At 46.9% G+C, this 24,231-nt stretch overlaps 1 protein-coding gene across 7 annotated transcripts in view; it reads left to right on the top strand.

Moving 5' to 3' along the window:
- Positions 1-24,231, top strand: part of MMS19 (MMS19 homolog, cytosolic iron-sulfur assembly component) — a 31,201-nt gene that overhangs the window by 2,855 nt on the left and 4,115 nt on the right. The window contains exons 2-20 of one of the 7 annotated variants that reach the window (XM_040992357.1): positions 8,898-8,946; positions 11,334-11,491; positions 12,164-12,229; positions 13,013-13,098; positions 13,361-13,435; positions 13,751-13,820; positions 14,162-14,290; positions 14,382-14,443; positions 17,491-17,577; positions 17,923-17,997; positions 18,389-18,466; positions 18,987-19,125; positions 19,348-19,502; positions 19,712-19,790; positions 20,062-20,187; positions 20,363-20,444; positions 20,785-20,885; positions 20,987-21,136; positions 23,311-23,466. In XM_040992357.1, coding sequence (XP_040848291.1) covers positions 8,898-8,946; positions 11,334-11,491; positions 12,164-12,229; positions 13,013-13,098; positions 13,361-13,435; positions 13,751-13,820; positions 14,162-14,290; positions 14,382-14,443; positions 17,491-17,577; positions 17,923-17,997; positions 18,389-18,466; positions 18,987-19,125; positions 19,348-19,502; positions 19,712-19,790; positions 20,062-20,187; positions 20,363-20,444; positions 20,785-20,885; positions 20,987-21,136; positions 23,311-23,466 — 1,923 coding nt within the window. Of the gene's footprint in view, positions 1-8,897; positions 8,947-11,333; positions 11,492-12,163; positions 12,230-13,012; positions 13,099-13,360; positions 13,436-13,750; positions 13,821-14,161; positions 14,291-14,381; positions 14,444-17,490; positions 17,578-17,922; positions 17,998-18,388; positions 18,467-18,986; positions 19,126-19,347; positions 19,503-19,711; positions 19,791-20,061; positions 20,188-20,362; positions 20,445-20,784; positions 20,886-20,986; positions 21,137-23,310; positions 23,467-24,231 lie in introns of those variants that run through there. The other 6 variants (XM_040992358.1, XM_040992359.1, XM_040992360.1 and 3 more) reach the window with 6 other exon arrangements.

The following is a 24,231-nucleotide window of genomic DNA, read 5'->3' on the forward strand; positions in this document are numbered from 1 at the left end:
GTCATTTGTAACATTTCTTTCACATTTGTACATTGAGAAAACACTAATTTATTTTTCTGATTCAGGATATACTTTGAGAAGATAGCCTGATCATTTTTGTGAAATTTAGTGGGGCAGGGGCAGACATTGTGTCACTGCAGGATAAACCTCCACTTGAGACACCCAGCGTCCCATATCAGAAGGCAGATTCAAGTCTTGGCTTCTCTGCTTCCAAACGAGCTTACTGGTAATGCATCCTGGCAGGCAGCAGGCGAGGACACCAGTGTTTGTGGCCCTGCCACCATGTGGGAGACCCAGATTGAGTTCCAGGCTCTGACTGGCGTTTGGGAACTGAACCTGGGAGATCTCTTTTTCTCTGCAGTCTGCCTTCTATGAAAACAAATGAGCATTTCAGAGGAAAAACAAACTTTTTTTTTTAAATTTATATTCTGCTCAGCAGAGACTATGTAACATTGGCTCCATTGTAATTAATTTAGCCCTCAAAAAAAGAAGGTGGTTACAGTATAACAGGTAATTTTGAAGGGAGTTGATGGGATTGATTATACATATTCTTGGATTCCAGGTGGAGGAATTTGAATTGTAGATTCTTGAGAAAGGGAGCCATAAGGTGAAAGTGAATTTGACAGGATTAAGTTAGTATTCTCAGTTTTATATCACAGCCCTAGTTAGAGTTGGTGATGCAGTTTTGAACAAGATGTGCTTTAGAATCCCCTTGCTAAATCAAGCTTTGTTAGTGCAACACGGGCCTGCTAGCTTCCTGTTGTGGCCACAGGCAGCAGTGCTACAGACTGTAAATGCAGACAGACTGCTGTGATTACAGCAGCTGCTGCCAGCTGTGTGATGCCCCTGGGGTCAGCTGCGAAGCAGGTGCAGGTGATGCAATGAGAAGGACCCAGGCTTTCTGAACCTGTCTGTTCAACACTTGGTCCACGCCCCACTGCTCTCCCATCATTCTGGTTGCAGGCAGAATGTTCCCTATTTCCTGAGTACCTTTCTTTCCTCTTCACGAATTCTGTCTAATTAGATCTGTATGTCAAGGCCAAGGTAAGCGTGTGTGCCCTCACACCTGGAACTCACTGATTGTCTCAGCTAGTCAGCAGCACACACTTCAGAATTCAGAATGTCTGTAGTACTTCTCAACCACTCCTGTACTTATTAGCAAACTAATATTAGCTGTGTCTGAATGCATATCTGCATTCTGTTCTCTCAATCTCCTGTAAGTAGCATAAGTGGGCATGCAGTAAAAACTATATTAAGTGAATAGCTTGAGAGATGTTGAAAGAAGAATTTGGAATCTAAATACATACGACCTTCAAGAAGTTCATGAAAAATGTATTACTTAAAAATGGGGTTCAAATTTTTGGATACCAAAATAAACTTGTAAAAAAAAAATTTGTTTTGGGCCCAGCATGGTGACCTTGTGTACTGATCCTCTGCCTACAGTGTCAGCGCCCCACGTGGGCACCGCTCCTGATCCAGCTCCCTGTTAAATATGCCTGGGAAGGAAGCAGAGGATGGCTCCCGGGCCCCTGCACCTGTGTGGGAGACCTGGAAGAGCTCCTGGCTTCCGATTAGCTCAGTTCCAGCCATTGCAGCCATTTGAGGAGTAAAGTAACAGATGGAAGATCTCTCTGTTTCTCTAACTGCCTTTCAAACAAATACTTGAGCCATCATCTGCTGCCTCCCCAGGGTGTGCATCTGCAGGAAGCTTGAATCGGACTGAGCCAAGACACAATCCCAGGTCCCTGCTGACACTGGATCTGGGGGTCCCCAGCTGTGTCTTTGTGCTGGTGAAATGCAGCACCACCAGGACTCCAACCCAGGCATCCCAGGCAACTGTTTGTTTAACTATTTGTTTGGGGAGATTATTTATTTGAAAAGCAGAGAAGGAGAGTGGGAAGGAGAGAGAGAGTTAGGTGGTTTTTTTGTTTGTGTTTTTTCTGTCCACTGATTCACTCCCCAGATGGTATCAGACTGGGCCAAAGCCAGAAGTCAGACTTTCTGGATCTCCCATGTAGATGTGAAGGTGCAAGGATTTGGGCTACATTCCACATCTTTCCAGGCACTGTAGCAGGAAGCTCAATCCAAAATGGAGCAGCTGGGACTCAAACCAGTGTCTATATGGAATGTGGCATTGCGGGCAGTGGTTTTAACCCACTGCATTATAATACACAAATCAGCATCTTAAAGCACTACCAAATGTCTGCTCCAACCTAACCTTTTAATTCCATTTTTTTACAAGCTTGCACTACCCTTATAATTTTAGGTCCTGAAGGAGAGGGAAAACTTCAAAATGACACCAAGATTTTGAGGTTAAGGATGAGGAAGAGAAAAGCATTTTGCCCTGAAATGAAATTTGAGGAATGAGCATTTAGCCCGTCAGTTAGATACTTTCATCCCAAATCCAAATGCCTGGGTTTGATAACTAGATCCTGTTCTTCACTCCAGCTTTCTGTTAGTGCAGACCCTGGAAGGCACCCCAGGGAGTGAGAGCATTCTCTGTCTCGCGCGCGCGCGCGTGTGTGTGTGTGTGTGTGTGTGTGTGTGTGTGTGTGTGTGTGTGTAGAACGGTGATTACAGAAAGAAGTGATTTGGAGAGTGAGTTTTGGACATGTTGTATCCACAGGCAGTAGATGTCACTTTTCCCCTCTTAATTGTGTGGCTTTTTCCCTCCAGTTCAGTCCTTAGTCTGTTTCCCCCCAGTTGTGATTCCTGGGAGGACTACTGTTACTGAAAGCAAGTCAGTGTGGAAAAGCAGTAGGCTGCCGTTGGGAGACATGCCAGTGGCCTCAGCAGCAGAAAGGGCATTTTGAGAGCCTGATGGAAGAGTGCAGACTGTTGTTTTCTCCCCAGCTCCTTCCCATCCCATCCCGCCCTGCGCCGCCCGTCCCCTGCCTGGCTGCTACTCTAGACTCCAGAGGCGGTGGGGCCAGGGCACAGAGAGCCAATTGTGTATTCTGTGTCAGTGCCACGCCAGCTAGTGCCCTGTTGAGGAAGTTGTGGGTGGTTAGGAGGTACTGGTAGGTCCATTTTTTAAGAGAACAGATCTTGAATACATTGGGAAAACAGGCCTGCCTATGAAGGGAGAAGAATTTTTATTTTCCCTAATACCACTAAACTTCCCTCTAAAATTAACTCTGTTAGCTTCTTCCATCCCAGGTGTCCTGTACATAATTATTGTTTCCAAGTGTTCTACTTATTTTTATTTGGGAGAATTTACAGTATCAAGAAAGTGAAACATTGAAAGTTAGTAACCTCGTGATTCATAAACCCTGGATTTTTCTTTCTGCTAACTCAGCCTGTTGCTATCACTGTGATATTACCAACTTGTTACAGTGTGGTGGTTTTTCTCTCTCTCTCTCTCCCTCTTTTTTTTTTTTTTTAGATTCATTCCCCAAATGGCACAATGACTACAGCTAGGCAAAAGCTAGTAGCCAGGAGCTTCTTCCAGGTCTCCCACATGTGGGTGCAGGGCTCCAAGGACTTGGGCTATCCTCTACTGCTTTCCCAGGTGTGTTAACAGGAAGTTGGACTAGAAATGAAGAAGCCAGGATTTGAACTGGCACCCATAAGGATGCTGGCACCACAGGCATAAACTTAAAATATATTTATTTATTTCTTGGGGCTGACACTGTGGTAAAGTGCATTAAACCTATAGCATAGGGATCCCAGATGGACACCATGTGGAGTTCTAATGCACTTGGAAAAGCTGCAAAGAATGGCCCTGGTCCTCGGTTCCCTGTACGCAACATGGGAAATGTGGATGAAGCTCCCAGGTTCTGACTTAGGGCTGGCCTGGGCCTGACCCCTGTCAGCCATTTCTGGAGTGAGCCAGCAGATGGAGGATTGATCTGTTTCCCTGCCGGGCTTCCTGGCACTCCCTGTAGCTCTGCCTCTCAAATAAATAAATCTAAAAATACATGTAAATTTATTTGAGAGGCAGAGAGAGCTGTCTTCCAAGCACTGATTTCCCAAATGGCTACAGTGGCTCAGGGCTGGACCGGAGAGAAGACAGAATTGTCACCAGCTCTCTCGTGGTGGCAGGGACCCAGGTATTTGGGTGTCTCCTCTTATTGCTCTGGAGCATTAACAGGGAGCTGGATCAACAGGGGAGCAGCCAGGACTCCAGCCTGTGCTCCTACGGGGTGCAGCTATACCATAACCATTTTTATCACACCAAAAAGTGGGAAACCTCTTAAGGCAGTTGCTATGTATTCTAGTCACTAAGATGAAAAGAAGTCAGATTTGACATTATTTCTGAAATACACTCATGAGAACTAAAGAAAGAGAAAATTTACTCACCTCTGTAAAACCATCACCCAAAGCCAAATCTATTTTCTTGCAACCAGCTTACCATTTTCTTTACTCTTTTTTTTTTTTTTTAATTTTTATTGGAAAGGTGGATATACAGAGAGGAGAGACAGAGAGGAAGATCTTCCATCCACTGAATCACTCCCCAAGTGAGTGCAAAGCCTGGAGCTGAGCCAATCTGAAGCCAGGAGCCTCTTCCAGGCCTCCCACGCCGGTGCAGGATCCCAAGTGTTTGGCTGTCCTTGACTGCTTTCCCAGGCTACAAGCAGGGAGATGGATGGGAAGCAGGGCCACCAGGATTAGAACTGATGCCCATATTGGATCCCAGCGCGTTCAAGGCAAGGATTTGAGCCACTAGGCTACTGCATCGGGCCCAGTGCTTTGTAATTAATTATAAGGCAGTCAGTTTCAGATTGACATAGTGAATCCTGAATAATTTAAAATTTTAAAGTTTGAGGCAGGCTGAAGGAATGGGATCTTACTGGAAGGGGCATGGTGGAAATTGCTTAGGTGATGCCAGTGTTGGGTGTCTTGAGTGGGCATTAGTTTCTCAGGTGTTATTGGTTAGGACATATCTAACTGCGCTTAGCGTCTGCATGTCATCATGTAAAGACAACTGGATGGAGCCTGTTAGGCAAGTCCTGGTGGTACAGCACTCGGGATATTTCCAAAGGTAGACTCACCTCACCAGCCAGAGGATTTTAAATGATGTACAATGATTCAGTTCAGTGGTGCCCCTTGCGGGTGACAGTTACCAGTGCCCTGTGGTTTCCTGCATACAGTGGCTAACTACTGTGGCCACCACTGAAATAGCTTTTAGATGGATTTTTTTCAAAAGAGCTTTCTAGGCTTTAGGCAGAGGTTTTCAAAAAGTGCCCTTTTCTGCCTTTCTAAATGGCATGATGCTCTTTTATGGTTTGTAACACAGAAATAGATGTTTCTTTTCATGAAAGGGTTGCCATCAAGGAATTACATAGACAACCCAGCTCTCAGTGGTGTGTGTGTCCTGGTAGTCTGATTGCTGCCCCTCCCCCCAGCCTGCAGCCTGCTCCTTTTCCCCTTGGTTCTTTCTCACAGGCTGGGCAGCTGCTGGGCCTTCCACATCCTGGCACAAGTAGGGCTAGGAGTGCCCGAAGTCTAAACTGGCACCATTCACAGCCTCTGAATCCTAGTAGGAGCTCTCCTTCCTCAGACTAACTGGACTTCTCACTGTTACCCTAGGGGGCCTCTGTCCAGCTCAGCTCACCATTGCTTATCTGAGACCACAGGCTGGAAGTTGATGTTCTCTCAAGCTATTTTGGTCTCTTCCCCGGTATTGGTGAGAGCTAACCTGTTTAAGCTTCTGTGTTTAAAAGTAGTTGAGTTTGGAACCCAAAACAGGCTGCTGGAATGATTTCCTGCTTGCCATACCTATCTGGTATGACATACTTATTTGGCTAGAACTCCTGTTTGTGTTAACCGAACCCTTCCGAAGATTCTTTCTCCCATGAAAATGTGTAAGTGTGGGTTAGTAACTCACTTTGTGAGTGACTGTCGTGCTGCAGGGACGTGAGCGAGAAGTCTTGCATCCCAGGGTGGGGTTGTGGCACAGGAAGCCTGCTGTGTTACTCTCCGAAACACCTGCACTGCAGGGCTGGGGCGTGGGGCAAGGGAGACCTCATGCTTTCAGGAGACAGTATTTGTTTGGAAACTGTAAGGCTAAAGACAAAAACATTCTCTGCTTATAAATTTGTTTATTAAAGAGGTTGACAAATCTGAAAGTAGTTTGCATCTGTACCAGGGGTGAACAAACGATAAATGGTAGCTTGGGGGAAAGGTTACAGGGAGTCCCTGGTATTGGATTACAGCTGGAGAATTCAGTATGATCTGTTTGATTTAGTGTCTGGATAGATACAGAAATAGTGGTCACTGCATGTACTGACATGGATTAGGCACACACATATATTCTAGCTGTACTGACATTGATTAGGTACACACTTAAGTGTATAGTCTAGCTGGCTGCTGAGAAGGTTTGAAGCACTGTCATCATAGCAGCGACGGGCTCCTCTATATCCAGGTCAGAATATACTGCTCTCCAACAAAAAAGAGGACAAGGAATTACAGGATAAACCTGTCATATTTTGTAGTGCTAGAGAGTAAAAAGGAGCTCAAAAAATAAAGCATGTATCACATATAAGGGACACAGGGACCAGCTTTAAAAAGTGCCCAGTATGGAATGACTGGTGAGAAGGCTCAACTGGCTGATCCTCCACTGCAAGAACCAGCATCAACATATGGGCCCTGGATCATGTCCCCGGCTGCTCCACTTCCCATCCAACTCCCTGCTTGTAGCCTGGGAAAGCAGCAGAGGACTGCCCAAAGCCTTGGGACCCTGCACTTACGTGGGAGACCTGGAAGAAGCTCCTGGCTTCTGGTTTTGGATCAGCTGAGCTCTGGCCTTTTCAGCCATTTGGGCAGTAAACGAGCAGATGGAAGACCTGCCTCTCTCTCTAAATCTGCAACTCTACCTTTCAAATAAAAACCTCAAAAAAAGGGCCTGGCACAGTGGCCTAGCTGCTAACGTCCTCACCTTGAAAGCACTTCAGTGAACTGTGTGACTTCAAGCCACCAGGACACAGGCTCCCCCAATGCTGTTAACTTCTCAGCTCTTCCCTGATGAGTTCCCGGGCTTTCTTCCGGGATCTTTATAGCAGCCCAACTGCACCGCATCAGTGATGGAGGCAGCTCCCAGCTTGCTCTGGCAGGGTTCACCCGCGTCTTTCACTGACCAGCTTCCACAGCTTATTGAGCTTGTTCCTCTTCATGCCAGCTTTCCCAGAGTAACCTGAATGGTGTTTGCCAAGGTTGAGCCTGTGGTGCATGCCACCAGTGTTCTCCCAGCCTTCCAGGTGCTTCTGGCGCGTGGCTGCAGCTGGCCGTGCCGTGTCCAGGTCATCCTCAGTCTGGATGGCATGTCACTTGCTGAGATGAAAGATGTTTTTTGTTTTGTTTTTGTTTTTCTTTGTTTTCATTTTTTTAAAAAAGATTTATTTATTTACTTGAAAGTCACAGATAAGAGAACAAAAAAAAGAAAATCTGCTAGTTCACTCCTTAAGTGTGTGTAACTGCCAGGTATGGGCCAAGCTGAAGCTTGGAGCTTCATCTGGGTCTCCCATGGGACTAGCAGCGGCACCAGCACTTGGACCGTCTTCTGCTGCTTTTTCCAGACCATTAACAAGGAGCTGGGTCCCACCAGAACAACCAGGACACAAACCTATCATCTCTGACTGTGTCACAGAGTTGACACCCATCTGCTGCTATCTTTATGGAAATTGTCTTTTTAAAATTTTTTTCTATTTAAAGATGTATTTTTTAATTTATTTTTTAAAATTTATTTTTATTGCAAATTCAGATAGACAGGGAGGATGAGAGACAGAGGAAGATCTTCCATCCAATGATTTACTCCCCAGGCGGCCGCAATGGCCGGAACTATGCTGATCCGAAGCGAAGAGCCTGGAGCCTCTTCCAGGTCTCCCACCCAGGTTGCAGGGTCCCAAGGCTTTGGGCCATCCTTCATTGCCTTCCCAAGCCACAAGCAGGGAGCTGGATGGGAAGCAGGGCCACTGGGATTAGAACCAGCACCCAGATGGGACTTTAGCTGCTAGGCTACCTCGCCAGGCCCAAGATTTATTTATTTATTTTTTGGAAAGTCAGATATACAGAGAAGAGGAGAGACAGAGAGGAAGATCTCCGGCTATTGATTCACTCCGAGAGTGGCGGCAATGGCTGGGATTGAGCCAATATGAAGCCAGAAGCTTCTTCCAGGTCTCCCAAGGCTTTGAGCTATGCTCAACTGCTTTCCCAGGCCACAAGCCTGGGTGGGAAGCAGGCCATTAGGACAGGAATTGGAGCCCATATGGGATCCCAGGCATGCAAGGCGAGGACTTTAGCCACTGGACTACCACCGCTGGTCCTTAGATGTTTGAGATTGTGAATATTGTTGCAGCCAACCCAAGTGCAGACAGCTCTAGATACTGGTGTGGTTTCCTTTGGATATAAACCACGTGTGGGATTGCTGCATCCAACGGTAGTTGTATTGTTAGTGTTTTGAGAAACCCGCATGCTGCTTTCCATAATGAGTGCTAATTTACATTCCCAGGAGCTGATGTACAAGGGTTCCCTTTTCCTGCATCTTCTCCAGTGCCTGCCGTTATGATGGCCTTCCTATCAAATTCGCACTGTCAGCACATTAACACTTCAAACTTTCCACCATTCATATCATGTACATTTTTAAGTTTGTAGCCAAATATTTCCTCTCTCTGCTTTTAAAAATAGGATCTTTTTTCTTTTGTCATTTTATGTGTATGAAGGTGTGTAAAAATATATAATCACATCATTTACAAATAATATGTTTGCTTCTCATTTTTCACCCCTGAAGCTACATTTTTGAAGTGTTGCAACAATGCTGCTTCTCTGGAGGCGGGTGGGGGTTGGCATATGTAGAAGGCGAAGAGGGAGACGTTGGCAATTACCAGAGCCCTGTGGGGGGAGGCAGTGTCTGCTCCTGTTCTTTATTTTTTCATGCTTCTTTCTTTTGTTTCCTCTAGATGTGAAATCTGGCAGCTATACAGTGTTACAAGTTGTGGAAGCCCTTGGGTAAGAGTCTCTGCTCTAGAATATTCTCTGACCCAGACTGTGCTCTGAAGGCTAACCTTCCTGGAGCAGCCAGCACTCCCCCTCCATGTCAGAAGCTCAGTCTAAGCCTCTGCATTTTCACTGTTCCTACTGAAGGGTTCTGGCCACCCACCTGAGTCTCCTTAAGATTGGGGCTGGGAGCACACAGCTCCTTCAGTTGAATTGGTTCCTGATCCAGCCCTCGGGCTTGGTGAAGGGGATCAGCTCTCATTTACCTAAGTGCTGGGATTCTTCCTGTGCTGCCCCCTTGTCTAGCTGGCCCCAGGCTGACTCAGCTAAACTGAATTGCCAGGAGGAGGCCTTGTCCCAAATCCCTACTGAGGGAACCGGCGTGGGAGACAGAAGAGCAGTGTTTTAGCTTGAGATTCAGAGCAACAGAGGAAAAAAGCACTTACAGTCTACTGCCTGCTCTCCTCACTTCATTTGATGTAACCATTGAAAGGGCAACTCTCAGTAGCAAGGACTGCTAACTGCCACAGCCAGGCTGTCTTCTGAAACTGAGGACCTGGAAATTGGGAGGAAATAACAAAAATTGTTCTGCATCTCACACAAAATTAACTGACCTTTCTACTTACATTGTTGTGGCATTGATCCATTTTTTTTAAATAACAGTTTTGGGGCAGGCATTGTAGTACATCAGTTTAAGCTGCCACTTGTATGGGGCCCATACCCAATGTTGGAGTGCTTGGTTTGAGTTGGGATGCTCCACACAACAAGGCAGCTAACTTCCTGCTGATGTATCAGAACAAGAGTGTGGCCCAAGTATTTGGGTCCCTTCCTACTGCTAATGCGGGAAATCTAACTGGAGGAGCGGGTCCCTGGCCTCAGCCTGGCCCTGCCCTAGGTGTTGGAGGCATTTGAAGGGTAGACGAGTGGTTGGGAGATCTGTTTCTTGCTATCCTCCCTCATGTTCCCCACACGCCCTTACCTCCCCAGCCTGTTCCCTCCCTCCCATATCCTTTCAAATAAAAAATCTTCAGCAGCTTTATTGAAATATAATTCACATGTTATAAAGTATGTAGATTTTGAAGTATGTCACTCCATGACTTTAGTATGTACGTAAGTTTGTGAAGTCCTTATACCAATTTTAGGATGTTCTAATTACTCCGAACAGAAGCCCTTGCCCATTAGCAGTCATTCCTCCTTTCCCTTTCTTTCCAAATCCTAGCAGTCACTAATCTATGTTCTGAAAATTTCATGTGATGTGTAATCTTCATACCTAGCTTCTTGTAGTTAGTGTATTTTCAGGGTACGTCCATGTCGCAGCAAATGTCAGTTCTACATTTTAAAAATTAATGTATTTGAAAGAGAAAGAGATAGAGACAAGATAGGAAGAGAGCTCTCATCTGCTGGTTCACTCCCCAAATGTCTGCATTGGCAGGGCCAAGGTTGGGAGCCTGAACTCCGGTCAGACCTCCTGTGTTGGTGGCAGAGGTCGTCTTCCTGTGTTTTCCCAGGCACTGCGCAAACTTGCACTCCCTCCAGTATGCAGGTGTTGAGGGTAGCAGTTTAACCCACTACACCACAGTACTGACCCCAGCTACATTTCTTTCCTAAATGAATCATATTCCATTGTATCGATATACCATATTTTCTTGATGTATTGGTTGGTGGATATTGGGTTATAGAAGGTTATTAGCTATTCCAAATACTATTATGACATTGTGTGCCTGGTCCATTTTTAAATGTCCTGAGTGCACATTTTTCACGTCTGAGTAGAAACCTTTCTACAGGTGCACCCTAGGTATCCTGTCAAGAGTGGTCTAAATTTGGCCCTGTTATTCCTGGCTGTATGGACTGTTTTCCTGGAGGCTTAGCACACTGTGTGACCAACTGTCCTCCAGAAATCTGCTTCAGTCCAGACCCTTTCATGTCAGTCATCTCACATATGTAGGACCTTTACTCTGGCCATTTTACTTAACTGGTCACCTTTCAGTTACAGTTTTGGGTTTTTCCTGTTTTCCTCAGACCTTGTAATTTACAAACTGTGTGTATTCTCTGTCTTGGCTAAGTCACCTCTTAAATGCTGTATAATGGCTAAGCTTTGCAGCAAAGGAATATCACAATCACAGCCCTGGGGGAAAGCAGCTGGGAGTACCTGGGGAGAGCCCTCTGGATACTTGTGTCTCTCTGGGCTCTGGCAATCAGAACCACTAGAGGGCACCATTCTTCAGCTGTCTATCCCTGCTGGTCTCGGTGAGGCCATTACCCCAGGAGCACATTCCTGGGCTCTTATTCTAACAAAACTTGGCTTTGCTTCCGTGTCCAGAGGGTTGGTGTGACTAACTGCAACGTAGTTACTTCTTCAGAGGCTTGAACTGTGTAATGGCAGTCTCTTCTTCTTCCAGGTCCTCTCTAGAGAACCCAGAACCCAGAACTCGGGCTCGAGGAATCCAGCTTTTGTCACAGGTGCTGCTGCAGTGTCACTCCCTGCTGCTGGAGAAGGAAGGTACTAGCATTGCTAGTGGTGGTGTCCTGGATTGTTGCACCAAGGCCCCCTGTGTCCGTCCAAACCATCCAGCTTGGGTGGCAGGGAGGGGGATGTTGGCCCAGGATCCTCATTCCTCATTGGTGTAACAGAGATGGTTAGAGTTGAACCATGAGGACATGAATAATATTTTCAGAGTACTATCTTTTTTTTTTTTTCTTATGCTTTATTATTTTAGGCCTGGCATGGTAGCCTAGTGGCTAAAGTTGTTGCCTTGCACACGCTGGGATCCCATATGGGCACCAGTTCTAATCCCAGCTGCTCCACTTTCCATCCAGCTCACTGCTTATGACCTGGGAAAGCAGTCAAGGACAGCCCAAATCCTTGGGACCCTACATTTGCATGGGAGACCCAGAAGAAGCTCCTGGCTCCTGGCTTCGGATCGGCTCAGCTCTGGCAGTTGCGGCTGCTTGGGGAACAAACCAGTGGACAGAAGATCTTCCTCTCTGTATCTGCCTTTCCAATAAAAATAAATAAATCTTTACAATTTTTTTTTATTGGAAAGGAAGATTTCAGATAGAAGGAGAGACAGAGTAAGAAGATTTTCCATCTACTAGTTCACCCTAGATGGCTGCAGTGAGCCGAGCTGATCCAAAACCAGGATACAGGCGCTTCCTCCAGGTCTCCAATTTGGATGCAGGGTCCCAGGACTTTCGGCTATCCTCCACTGCTTTCCCAGGCTACAAGCAGGGACCCAGATGGGAAGTAGAACAAAAGTGCCCATATGGGATGCCAGTGCTTGCAGGTGGAAGATTAGCTACTTTAGCTATCATACCAGCTTGTTCCACTTCTGATCCATCTCCTTGCTGATTTCTCTGGGAAAGCAACAAAAGATAGCCCAGCATTGGCTGTTAGGGCTGTTTGGGGAATAAACCATCAGATGGAAGATTCTCTTTCTCTACCTCTCTCTCCCTAACTGTGCCTTTCAAATAAATAAATGAATCTTTTGGGCCCGGCACGGTTGGCGCAGTGGTTAAGGTCCTCGCCTTGCACGCCCGGGATCCCATATGGGCGCAGGTTGTATCCCGGCAGCCCCGCTTCCCTTCCAGCTCCCTGCCTGTGGCCCGGGAGAGCAGTCGAGGACGGCCCAAAGCTTTGGGACCCTGCACCCGTGTGGGAGACCCGGAAGAGGCTCCTGGCTTTGGACCGGCATAGTATCAGCCGTTGTGCTCATTTAGGGAGTGAATCATCGGATGGAAGATCTTCCTCTCTGTCTCTCCTCTCTGTATATCCGCCTTTCCAATAAAAATTTAAAAAAAAATAAATCTTTTTTAAAAAATGAATCTTTTTTTTTTTTTAAAGAAAAATCAGAGTTTGTGGACCACAGTTTTGTAGCAAGGCAGCACTGGGTTTGCAAGTGGGTGTGATTTTACTGTATACTTGTGTGAGAATGGAAAGTAAGAGATGTCCCCCTGTTTTCCTGACTGCGTGGGCCATTTCTTGAAGGAGAAAATTTGTAAAGCAGTCCAAACTAAAACTGTCTTTGGAGACTTGGGCTGTCATGGCTGTGTGAACTAATGCCTGAATTTGTTTCTGCAGTGGTGCACCTGGTCCTGTTCTATGAGAACCGCCTGAAAGACCATCACCTTGTGATCCCATCTGTCCTGCAAGGTTTGAGGGCACTTGTGAGTTCTCTTAATTGTTTGACAGTGTTTGTGGGTCCCCCTGTCCCATTCTCTCTTTGCCTTTTGGGGAGGTCAGGCCTCGAGCACTAAGGAGTAGAGACCTGAATTTAGACTGTGTTAGTGCTAGCAGCACTGTTTCTATTTTACTGTTTTTATCATTTGGGGCACTAGAATTCAGAGCCAGACTAGAGGAAGTCTGCTGGGGAAGCCTGCTATGGGGCTGTCTGGGAAGCCATGTTTACTTCTCTGCTGTCTTCTCCAGAGCCTGTGTATGACTCTGCCCTCCGGGCTGGCTGTCTCTGTGCTTAAAGCCATCTTCCAGGAGGTACACGTGCAGGTGAGTGATGAACAGTTGTTCTGGTATTCTCTATCTCCTACCCATTGATACACTAGAATTGGATGGCAGGAAGTATTACCCTTAAAATTGTGAACTCTTGTAGGCCTTGTGGCTGTAGTTATACTTTATTCCTTGCTACTGGATAAGGAGAAGAATGCATACCATATGTCTTGCACTTAGAGCCAAATTTGGGTTGTTGGCACCACTGCTGTAATACTGAGGCCATAGCCTTATGTTTAGAAACTGAAGCAAGAAGTGATTGTGTTCAAATATCCCTTGAACACACTTTTTCCACTTAACTCTCTTCTGCCCAAGTCCTTGCCACAGGTGGACCGACACACAGTCTACACTATCATTACCAACTTCATGCAAATCCGGGAAGAAGGTGAGAGGCAGCTCTCGGGTAAATCTCAATCAAAAGCAAGCACATGCTACTTTTTCCTCCCATTAATAGAACTCATTTCAGTCTGGTTTATATGGAGGAGTCAAGACTAACAGAATGGGGAAGGGCGGCTCTCTCCCCAGTGAACTGAACGGAGGGTAGAGTTTGAGCTGCTGCTTTAGACTCCTGCCTCTTTGACATTGTTACCCACCCAGCCACATATTTCTGAGTCTGCTCTGAGAGGTGGAGAGGGGATGTAGTGATGAGAGGGAGAACATCGGCCAGCAGAGATTCCAAGCTTCCTGTCTCCTGAAATAGTAGTGACCATGTTCTCTCCTTCCCAGAGCTAAAAGGCCTTGGAGCTGACTTCACCTTTGGCTTCATCCAGGTGATGGATGGGGAGAAGGACCCCCGTAATCTTCTGGTAGCCTTCCGCATCGTCCATGACCTCATCTCCAGGGATTATAGCCTGGGTATGTCTTGGCAGTTGTGAATTAGGTGATTAGGGTCTGTCAGATGAATGAAGATGATCAGTTAACCTTGTTCTTTCTCTCTTGCTAACAGGACCCTTTGTGGAGGAGTTGTTTGAAGTGACATCTTGCTACTTCCCTGTTGATTTTACCCCTGTAAGTAGCACCATCTTTCATTCATTTCAGTACTGGTTGAGTGCTGGTTGTATCCTTGGCCTTGGCATTCTAGGCACTAAGCATCCAGGTAAACATGTGATTGCTGCCCCTATGAATCTGCACCGCAGTAAACTGGGACATGGAAAAGTGTTTGACATCAGAGAAGGGTTTTAAATCAGCATGTGTTTTAGGAGCTCCTTGGTTCCTAATAGTGTAGCATACTCAATGCTGACAGCTACAGGGTTGGAAAACATGGTCCCTGCCATGGAAGGTTGGAGCATCTAAGTAACTACGAGGTTAAGTACCAAGATGAGCAGTACTGCAATTACTCAGAGGCCATAGAGCTCAGTGTGAGCTAGAGTAAGCAGGACTTGACTCTGCAGACAAGGTTGGACTTGAGAGGAATTCATGGTGTTCTGGTATTGGAGAGGAGGAAACAAGGCATGGTAGAGCACAGTGTGTGCAGGAGGTGTCTGCTCCGCTCACCGTGGGCCTTCCTCTCACTCCATGGTAGTGTTCACTTTGCCGTCCAAAGACCCCCAGTCTTTTTTTTTTTTTTTTTGGAAAGGCAGATATACAGAGAGGAGAGACAGAGAGGAAGATCTTCCATCCGATGATTCACTCCCCAAGTGAGCGCAACGGCCGATGCTATGCCAATCCAAAGCCAGGAGCCTCTTCTGGGTCTCCCACACGGGTGCAGGGTCCCAAAGCTTTGGGCCGTCCTTGACTGCTCTCCTGGGCCACAGGCAGGGAGCTGGAAGGGAAGCGGGGCTGCCGGGATTAGAACCGGTGCCCATATGGGATCACAGGCGTGCAAGGCGAGGACCTTAACCACTTGCGCCACCGCGCCAGGCCCAAGACCCCCAGTCTTAACACTGTATGTGTCTGGGTGTGTATACTGCAAGCACTTCATGGTGTCGAACAGACAAGTAGCCAAGTAGTCTGTCAAAGCATACTACATGACATTTCAGTGTGGACTCTCTCCCCTGAAATAACACGGCCACCTTCACTATAGGGAAGTTCTTACCAATTTATTCCCAATGGCATCATGTTGCTTCAAATTACCCCTTTCCTGAAATTCATAATTAGTAGTCCACTTTGTAATGCAGAAGAACTAACTGTTTTGATATCTTGAAAGATCTGACCAGGCTCCTATAGTTTTGCTTTGTTTTTGTTTTGCTTTGTTCTTTGAAAAGATTGTACATTCATTTTATTCAGGGTCCAGATGGGTGTAAAAGTGTCTGCCACCAGGTCCTTTCTCCATTATGTGTGTGTCTTTGCAGGGCTCTTCCTTCCTCACATGAGCCAGGGCATCACCATTCCTCCTCAGGGTGGGGACTCATGTGGATGTGTTTTTCTTCTGCTTTGCTTTCTGCATTTAACGCTGTTTTCAAAATTATTCTATAGTAGTTTATAAATTAGCTTTTTTTAATTATAGTTGCATAGTATTCCTTTTTGTGAAAATAGCTCATTAATTCATCAGTCCTCTGGTAGGTAAAGTTATTGCCAATCTTGCCATTAAAAGCAGTTTTATTACATATGTATGACTATAATAGTAGGATTTCTAGAAGTAGAGTTGCTGAAAGAATATGTGCATTTATGAGGATGCTTTAAAGTTTGTTTTTGGACTCAGCACAGTGTCTCAATGAGTTAATCCCTCCCTCCCCCATCAAGCGCTGGAAGCCAATTTTGGGTGGTGGTTTGTGTCCCAACTGCTCCACTTCCCACCTAGCTCCCTGCTTGTGGCCTGGAAAGGCAGAGGACAGCCTAAAGCCTTGGAACCCTGGAGCCACATGGGAAACAGAGGAGAGGCTTTGAATCAGCTTAGGTCTGGCCATTGCAGCCATTTGGGGAGTGAACTAGTGGGACAGTAGATTTTTCTCTCTGTAAATCTACCTTTCCAATAAACGAAAATAAATCTTTAAAAAGTTTTCAAAATGTTCCTTTCTTAAAAAGATACTACTAATTCATTCAATTATGTATGTATGTATATATGTATTTCTTTCAAAATCAGTGTTACAAAGCTAGGTCTTCATTTATTGGTTTACTCCCCCAAGTGACTACAGTGGCCAGGAACTGAGCCAGGCTGAAGCCAGGAGCTAGCTTCTAGGCCTCCTTCACGAGTGGTGGGGGCTCAAGCCTTTGGGTCATCTTCTGCTACTTTTCCAGGCCATTATAAGGAGCAGAGTTGGAAGTGAAACAGCCAGGATTTTGATGGTTGCTGTGTGGGATGCATGTGTTGCAGGTAGCAGCTTAACTTACTACTCAGTGCCAGCCCCCAGCAGGTTATGGATAGACATTTGGCTCAGTAGTTTAGATGCTGGATGTGATGGCCACATTCCATTTTGGAGTGCCTGGGTTCAATGCTTGGCTGCTGCTCCTGACTCCATCCTGTTAATATGCATTTTGGGAGACAACTGCGATGGGTTTCTGCCACCCACCTGGGATATCCGTATTGAATTTCCTGCTCTCAGCTTTGATCTGGCCCAGTCCTGGTCATTGTGAGCATTTGTGGAGTATTACTTAACAGATGGGTATCCTCTTGACTCTCCTGAAGACATTAATGATGATATTTCAACAATATATTTTATACAGAAACCTTTTATCCAACATACGGCTGTATTAATGCGGTCATGTGTTGCATAATAACCAGGATACATTCTGAGAATGTGACATTAGGTGATTTTCTTGCTATACAAACACCACAGTGTGTGCTTACACAAATTAAGATGACCAAAAATCACCAGGTGATATCTCAGGGGACCTCTGTCATGTGTATTCCTTCCTTGACCAAGACATTGTTGATGAATACATGGTTATATACCAACAGAGAAGAATCCAATGCAGCAGAAAGATAAGGATCTCCTCTCTGAGTGCTCAAGTAGAAGATGTGCAGTCAGATCAAAAAAAGTACTTAAATGGCAGTAATTCCCAAAGAACGCATGAGTAAATGTCCTTTCCCTGTTCTGCAAGGTTGTCAGGTTCAGGTCTGTGTCTAGGGGCGATTCTAAAGAGTTATCCAAATCCATAGCCCTTCTCTCTTGCAGCCACCTAATGATCCTCATGGTATCCAGCGAGAAGATCTCATCCTGAGCCTTCGAGCTGTGCTGGCATCTACATCAAGGTTCGCTGAGGTAGGTTTGGGCCAGGTTAGTATGGCCTGTGCACATAGAAGAAAGAGTAATAAAAGCATGGAGGTAAACCAAATATGTAGTAAACATTTTAGGTGTGACATCATGCAAGTGTGTTTGAAGGATCCTCAGGCCTTTGGTATAGCAAACTTCGTCACCTCTTCCTTTGAAATAGTAATCCAATCCCTATTTGGTGCTATTTTTTGAAATCCTGTAGCAAGTGTCTTGTGCTCTGGCCATAGCTTGTCAAGAAGCTTAGCTCACAGTTGTAATTCCTGACTTGATTTGGGATCTTGCACATGGCTATATCACTACTCATCTCACACTTCACTTCTTTGTCTCCCACAGTTCCTGCTGCCCCTGCTGATTGAGAAGGTGGATTCTGAGATTCTGAGTGCCAAGCTGGATTCTTTGCAGACTCTGGTGAGTACTTTTCTCCTTGTATGATCTGGTTGCCTTTGACCAAGTTACGTGTTCTAAGTATATACATTCTGACAACCAGGGAATGGCTCATGGGTCTCGGGAGAGGGTTACCTCAGATTTGGGTTTATGTGTTGGCCTAAAGTCCCCAGCTGCACATTACGTTGTCTTGTTATTACTGAGAGGTGACCGAATAAAGGCTGCCAGGGCTCATTTCTTAACTTGTCTTGAGTCAGGGGGAGCTCCTGTTCTCCTGTGCTGGGGGTCATGCTGATGAAGTCCTGCTGCTTTTCTGCTCAGAGGCAGGCTCCTTCCGGTGCAGTTACACTGCGGTACCTGCTTATCTAGGATGTCTCTGTGCATAGCTGGCTTACACCTCTGTTTCCCTTGGCAGAATGCTTGCTGTGCTGTGTATGGACAGAAGGAGCTGAAGGACTTCCTCCCCAGCCTTTGGGCTTCTATCCGCAGAGAGGTGAGTGTGACTTAACTAATCTCACTGCCATCAGCTCCCGGTTGTCAGACGTGAGGGGAAATAAAGCAACCTTTCCTTTTCCCTTTATTATTTGCAGGGCCAAGGTTCTGTGTATGCGTGGGTATTTAGTGAGCTAGCAAGGGGACATGCTTCTATTTGAATGACAAAGAGCAGTGTCCTCATGTGAGGGTCAGTACTTGGGGAAAGTACTCAAAATCCTTGGCACAGTGCCCACTTTCTGTCACTTTGTCATGGTGCCCCTGGCACTGTGAGGGTAGAGGGGCAGAGGAGACCTAGGAAAAGGGATCCCAACAGCCACTGCTGAGAGGTGGCATCGTCTCTCTGTGTATGTTGTTTGGACTGAGGATTTGGTGAAGGTGTGCCAGTTGAAGAGACACATTTCCTTTGCTGTGTGCTAAAGCCCTACCTTGTGCCCCACCCCCAAGGAAATCAGCAGAGGATGGGCGGGTCTCGTCTGGTACAGTGTCACCTCAGTAGCCATGGGATCCCTCCCTGACAGGTGTTCCAGACGGCCAGTGAGCGGGTGGAGGCCGAGGGCCTGGCGGCCCTCCACTCCCTGACTGCGTGTTTGTCTCGCTCTGTGCTGAGGGCTGATGCTGAGGACCTCCTTGACTCCTTCCTTAGCAACATCCTACAGGGTAATGGGGAGTGAACACGACAGTTACCATGCCTTAGGGGCCAGTGACTTTCCATATGTAGTCTCCACATATTTGGTGCTAAGAGGATGACAGTCCTCCTCTGAATTGAAAATAATTTAAGTGGCATATGCTAGTAGGTATCAGTCTCCAAACTCTGTGGCCTATAGGGGAATCAGGCAATATTAGGCCTACTACACAGGTCTATGATTGCTGCCTCTCTAGACTGCAGGCACCACCTCTGTGAACCGGACATGAAATTGGTGTGGCCCAGTGCCAAACTGTTGCAGGCAGCTGCAGGTGCATCTGCCCGGGCCTGTGACCACATCACCAGCAACACACTGCCTTTACTGCTGGAACAGTTCCACAAGCACAACCAGGTAAGGGGACTGGGGAACTGGGGAAGGTGATGGCACTTGAGCACTTGGGGTCCCTCTCTCCAGGAGAACCCTGAGTTTCTTGGGCCAGATAGTACATCTTGGGTTTTGCTGTCAATAGAAGAATACTTCTCCCCACCTCTAGCCTAATAGGATAGAAATCTTCTGTCTAGCCACATTGGCTGATCTCAGTACTGCTTAAACCATTCCAGAGCAACCAGCGGCGGACAATCCTTGAAATGATCCTGGGTTTCCTGAAGCTGCAGCAGAAGTGGAGCTATGAAGACAAAGGTGAGGTCACCTTCCAGGTGTGTCCTGGTGAGCACTGCGGTCTGCAGGGACAGCAAGGCCAAGAGTGCCGCAGTCTAGAATAGTGGACCTGCTCTTCTGAGGTGGGAGCACAGAAACTACTTCATGCATCATACCTGTGTGTTGTATACGCCTGCATCAGTGTGTTTCCTGGACACTTAGCACCTCGAATTTTCCTTGCATCACTGCTGCTTAGGGGTGTTGAATGGAAGGACTCCCTTCCAGCCCATGCTCTCTCTCTCTCTCTCCGCAGATGAAAGGCCTCTGAATGCTCTCAAGGACCAGCTGTGCTCCCTGGTGTTCCTGGCCCTGTCAGAGCCCAGCACTCAGCTCCAGCTTGTTGGCATCCGTACACTCACGGTGTTGGGTGCCCAGCCAGGTATGTCCTAAGGGAAAGATGAGAGTGTTGGTCCCTTGCTTACAATTCTCTGTCTCAGGCAAACAGCGGGCTCAGTTCCCTCTTCTCACTGCACTCTGGCTGACTCTGAATTTTCTGATTTTTTGGAAGGGTTGTAGTGGCTGCAGGACATTGTTCGTGTTCTTCCCAACTACAGGTCTGTTATCTTCTGAGGACTTGGAACTGGCGGTGGGTCACCTATACAGACTGAGCTTCCTGGAGGAGGATTTCCAGAGCTGGTGAGAATCTAAAGCAGTGAGCTAGAGCAAGATGTTCCTTGCCTCTGTATTGGCATCAGCAAAGCTGGCAGGGACCAGGGCGCTGTGCTTCTGACCCTTGTTCCTCCCAAGGGAAGGTGGGCTGTGTTTGGCTCTGGCTGCTAACTGGTTGGAGAGATGTGGCACTGCTCTCTCTTTTCTGGGCATTAAGATGCCCTGTGCTTCCAGGGCTGTAGGTACTTGAGTCTCATTGTTTAGCAAGTTCTGCCTTGGAGGCCCATACTCCTGGATTTGTCTCTCAGGCCTAGGCAAGCAGTGGTGGTGAGGGCTCAGCTGATGCTGATGTGCTTTGTGCCCCCAGCAGGGCGGCAGCACTGGAAGCATCAGGCACTCTAGCCACACTCTACCCTGTGGCCTTCAGCAGCCACTTACTGCCCAAGCTTGCTGAGGAGCTGTGTACAGGTATGTGCTACTTAGCTTTGCTGCCCGCCCCTTCCCAGCAAGGCTCTGGAGCCCCTCCTGCTCGCCATCATGGCGCAGCCTTGTCTCCCGGTCGTTTTTAGGAGAGTCAGACGTGGCTCAACAGGATGGGCCCACCAAATGCTGCCGGCATCTGCACTGTCTGCAAGCTCTGTCTGCTATTTCAACACATCCCAGTCTTGTCAGGGAGACACTACCTCTGCTGCTGCAGCACCTTGGCCAGATGAACAAAGGTAACCTGCCAGGAATCCTAGGCAAGCTCCCAGGCCAGCTGGGGCCTCTAGCCATGTTTGCGAGTTGTTGGCTGTGACAGTGTTCTGATTGTAGCTAGACATAAGATTAGAATGGTCATCTTTTAAAATATGTAGATGGCCTGGGCCTCAGTGAAGTTGAATTAGTCTGTGAGACGGAATGGGACTTGGGCAACCATAACTGGTAAACAATCTAGGTGGTCTTCACAAAGATTCACAATTGAAAAGCACTATCTTGGGCTCGGTACAGTGGCCTAGCAGCTAAAGTCCTCGTCTTGAACGCGCTGGGATCCCATATGGGCACTGGTTCTAATACCAGCGGCCCCACTTCCCATCCAGCTCCCTGCCTGTGGCCTGGGAAAGCAGTCAAGAACAGCCCAAACCCTTGGGACCCTGCACTCACCTAAAGGAGGTTCCTGGCTCCTGGCTTCGGATCGGCGCAGTACCAGCTGTTGTGCTAACTTGGGGAGTGAATCATCTGACAGATCTTCCTCGCTGTCTCTCATCCTCCCTATATTTATCGCTTTGCAATAAAAATAAATAAATCTTTTTAAAAAGTTAAAATTTTAAAAAGTACCATTTTTTTAAAAGATTTATTTATTTTTATTTTAAAGTCAGATATACAGAGAGGAGAGACAGAGAGAAACATCTTCTGTCTACTAATTCACTCTCCATGTGGCCACACAATGGCCAGAACTGAGCTGATCTAAAGCCAGGAGTCAGTAGAGTTTCCTCTGGGTCTCCCATGTGTGCGCAGGGTCCCAAGGCTTTGGGCCATCCTTTGCTGCTTTCCCAGGCCACAGACAGGGAGCTGGGTGGGAAGAGGGGCCACTGGGACATGAACTGGCGCCCATATGGGATGTTGGTGTGCAAGACGAGGACTTTAGCCACTAGGCTACTACTGGGCTGGGCCCCAGCACCATTTTTTTAAAAGATTTATTCATTTGTTTTTTTGTCTATATTGGAAAGGCACTTTTTTTTTCAAGTTTATTTTTATTGGAAAATCAGATTTACAGAAGGAAGACAGAAACACCTTCTGTCCACTGGTTCACTCTCCAAAGGCTACAACAGCCAGAGCTGAGCCAATCCAAAGCCAGCAGCCAAGAGCTTCTTACAGGTTTCCCACATAGATACAGCATCCTAATACTATGGGCTGTCCTTGGCTGCTTTTCCCAGGCTACATGCAGGGAGCTGGATGGAAAATGGGGCACCTGGGATATAAACCAAAGCCCATATGGGATTCTAGCAGATACAATGCAAGGACTTCAGCCACTAGGCTATCACACCAGAGAAAGGCACATTTTTACAAAGAGAAGGAAAGACAGAAAGATCTTTCATCTATTGGTTCACTCCCCAAGTGCCTGTAACAGCCAGAGCTGAGCTAAATTGAAACCAGAAAGTTCTTTAGGGTCTCCCACATGGGTGCAGGGCCCCAAGGCTTTGATCCATCCTCTACTGCCCTCCAAGCCACAAGCAGGGAGCTGGCTGTGATCCAACCAGCGCCTGTATGGGATCCCGGCATCTGAAAGGGGAAGATCAGTCACTTGAGCCATGGCCCGGGCCCAGAAAAGCTCCATTCTGAAGGCTGTGGTGCTTAGATGTGCAGTCGGCCATCAGCGTAGGCATCACCTGGAAGTTTTTCAGAAGTGCAGGCCCTCACTGATCAGAAGCTGCATTTTCACAGATCTGATACCTTGTGGGTCCCCTCGGAGTTAGTGGCACTGCTGCCTGGCAAGTCAGAGCAGCTCTTGCTCCTGGGAACCTATGCATGGTCACCATGGAGCCTCATGTACCTAAGCTCCTCACTATGAATACCCAGGCCTGGTGAGCAGATCCAGGTGCATGGTGCATGGCTCTTAATGAAGCAGCTGTTACATAGTGGAAATAACAGTCCGTTTGATTCTAGACCCTGGAAAAAAAACACTGATATTTTCACTGGTCCTCCTTTATGAAGTGGGAGAAATGGTACTTATAGAGTTAAGAAAAATAAAGAATGTTACTGAATAGATAAAAAAGAGTAACCAAGAGACAAATGATTCTACCCTTCAGTAAGATTCTTTTGGTCTCCCTAGTCATTCATCTTTGATTATTTTTCTTATCTCCTGTAAGTGTTGTTCAGCAAGCCTCGTAAGTGAACACCAACTTTCTCACCACAGGAAATATGGTAGCAGGATCTAATGAAGTTATTGCCATCTGTCAGAGCCTCCAGCAGGTGGCAGAAAAATGCCAGCAGGACCCTGAGAGTTGTTGGTATTTCCACCAGACAGCCATCCCTTGCCTGCTTGCTCTGGCTGTGCAAGCTTCCATGCCAGGTAACTCCCCACTGGCCCTTTCAGCCTGTGGGAATTCTGCCTTCCATCGGTGTTGAGAGCACTATGACCCTCTGGGCATCCGTGGTACTGTGTCCTGTTTCATTAAAGGCTTATTCTGAATCCTTTATTCCCAGGATGAGAGCTCACTTGAGAAAAGCATGACCAGTAGCAAGAACCAGGATCCAACCAGTGTTAACAGTATTTTTTTAAATGCACACACCATTTGCCTCTGTAACTGCCACATCATTTGTTTATCTAGGGTTCAGGCCTACCACTTTCTAGGCTTCACTGTCTCCACTTAGGAGCCTGCAATAATGTCTGCATCACAAAGTCATTACTAAGGATTAAATAAGATGGTGCCACACAGTAAGTGCTCTGTGTGGTGGTTGCTATAAATAGTAAGAGCCCATAAAGGCAAATCCATGTCATTGTTAAATTTTAGACCAGCAGTACTACTGCATTGTTTAAGATTTTTATATTAGAGGGAGTTTGCCTATCTGCTGGTTCTCTCCAAATGGCCGCAGTAGCTAGGTAGGGTTGGCCGGGCTGAAGCCAAGACTAGGTATTCAGGACAGGCCTCCCACGTGGTGGCAGGGACTCAACCACTTAAGCCATCACCTGTTGCCTGTCTGCCTGCGTAACAGCAGGAAGCTGGACTCGGGAGCAAAACAAACTCGAACCCAGGCATCCCAAATGGTACATCAGAAAGTACTATTTCTGATGTTAGGAACATTCATATTGACTTTATTTTCCCTTGTTACCCAG

Source organism: Ochotona curzoniae, unplaced genomic scaffold, assembly GCF_017591425.1.
Source record: "Ochotona curzoniae isolate NIBS_2020 unplaced genomic scaffold, NIBS_Ocur_1.0 contig_66, whole genome shotgun sequence".
Classification (NCBI taxonomy): domain Eukaryota; kingdom Metazoa; phylum Chordata; class Mammalia; order Lagomorpha; family Ochotonidae; genus Ochotona; species Ochotona curzoniae.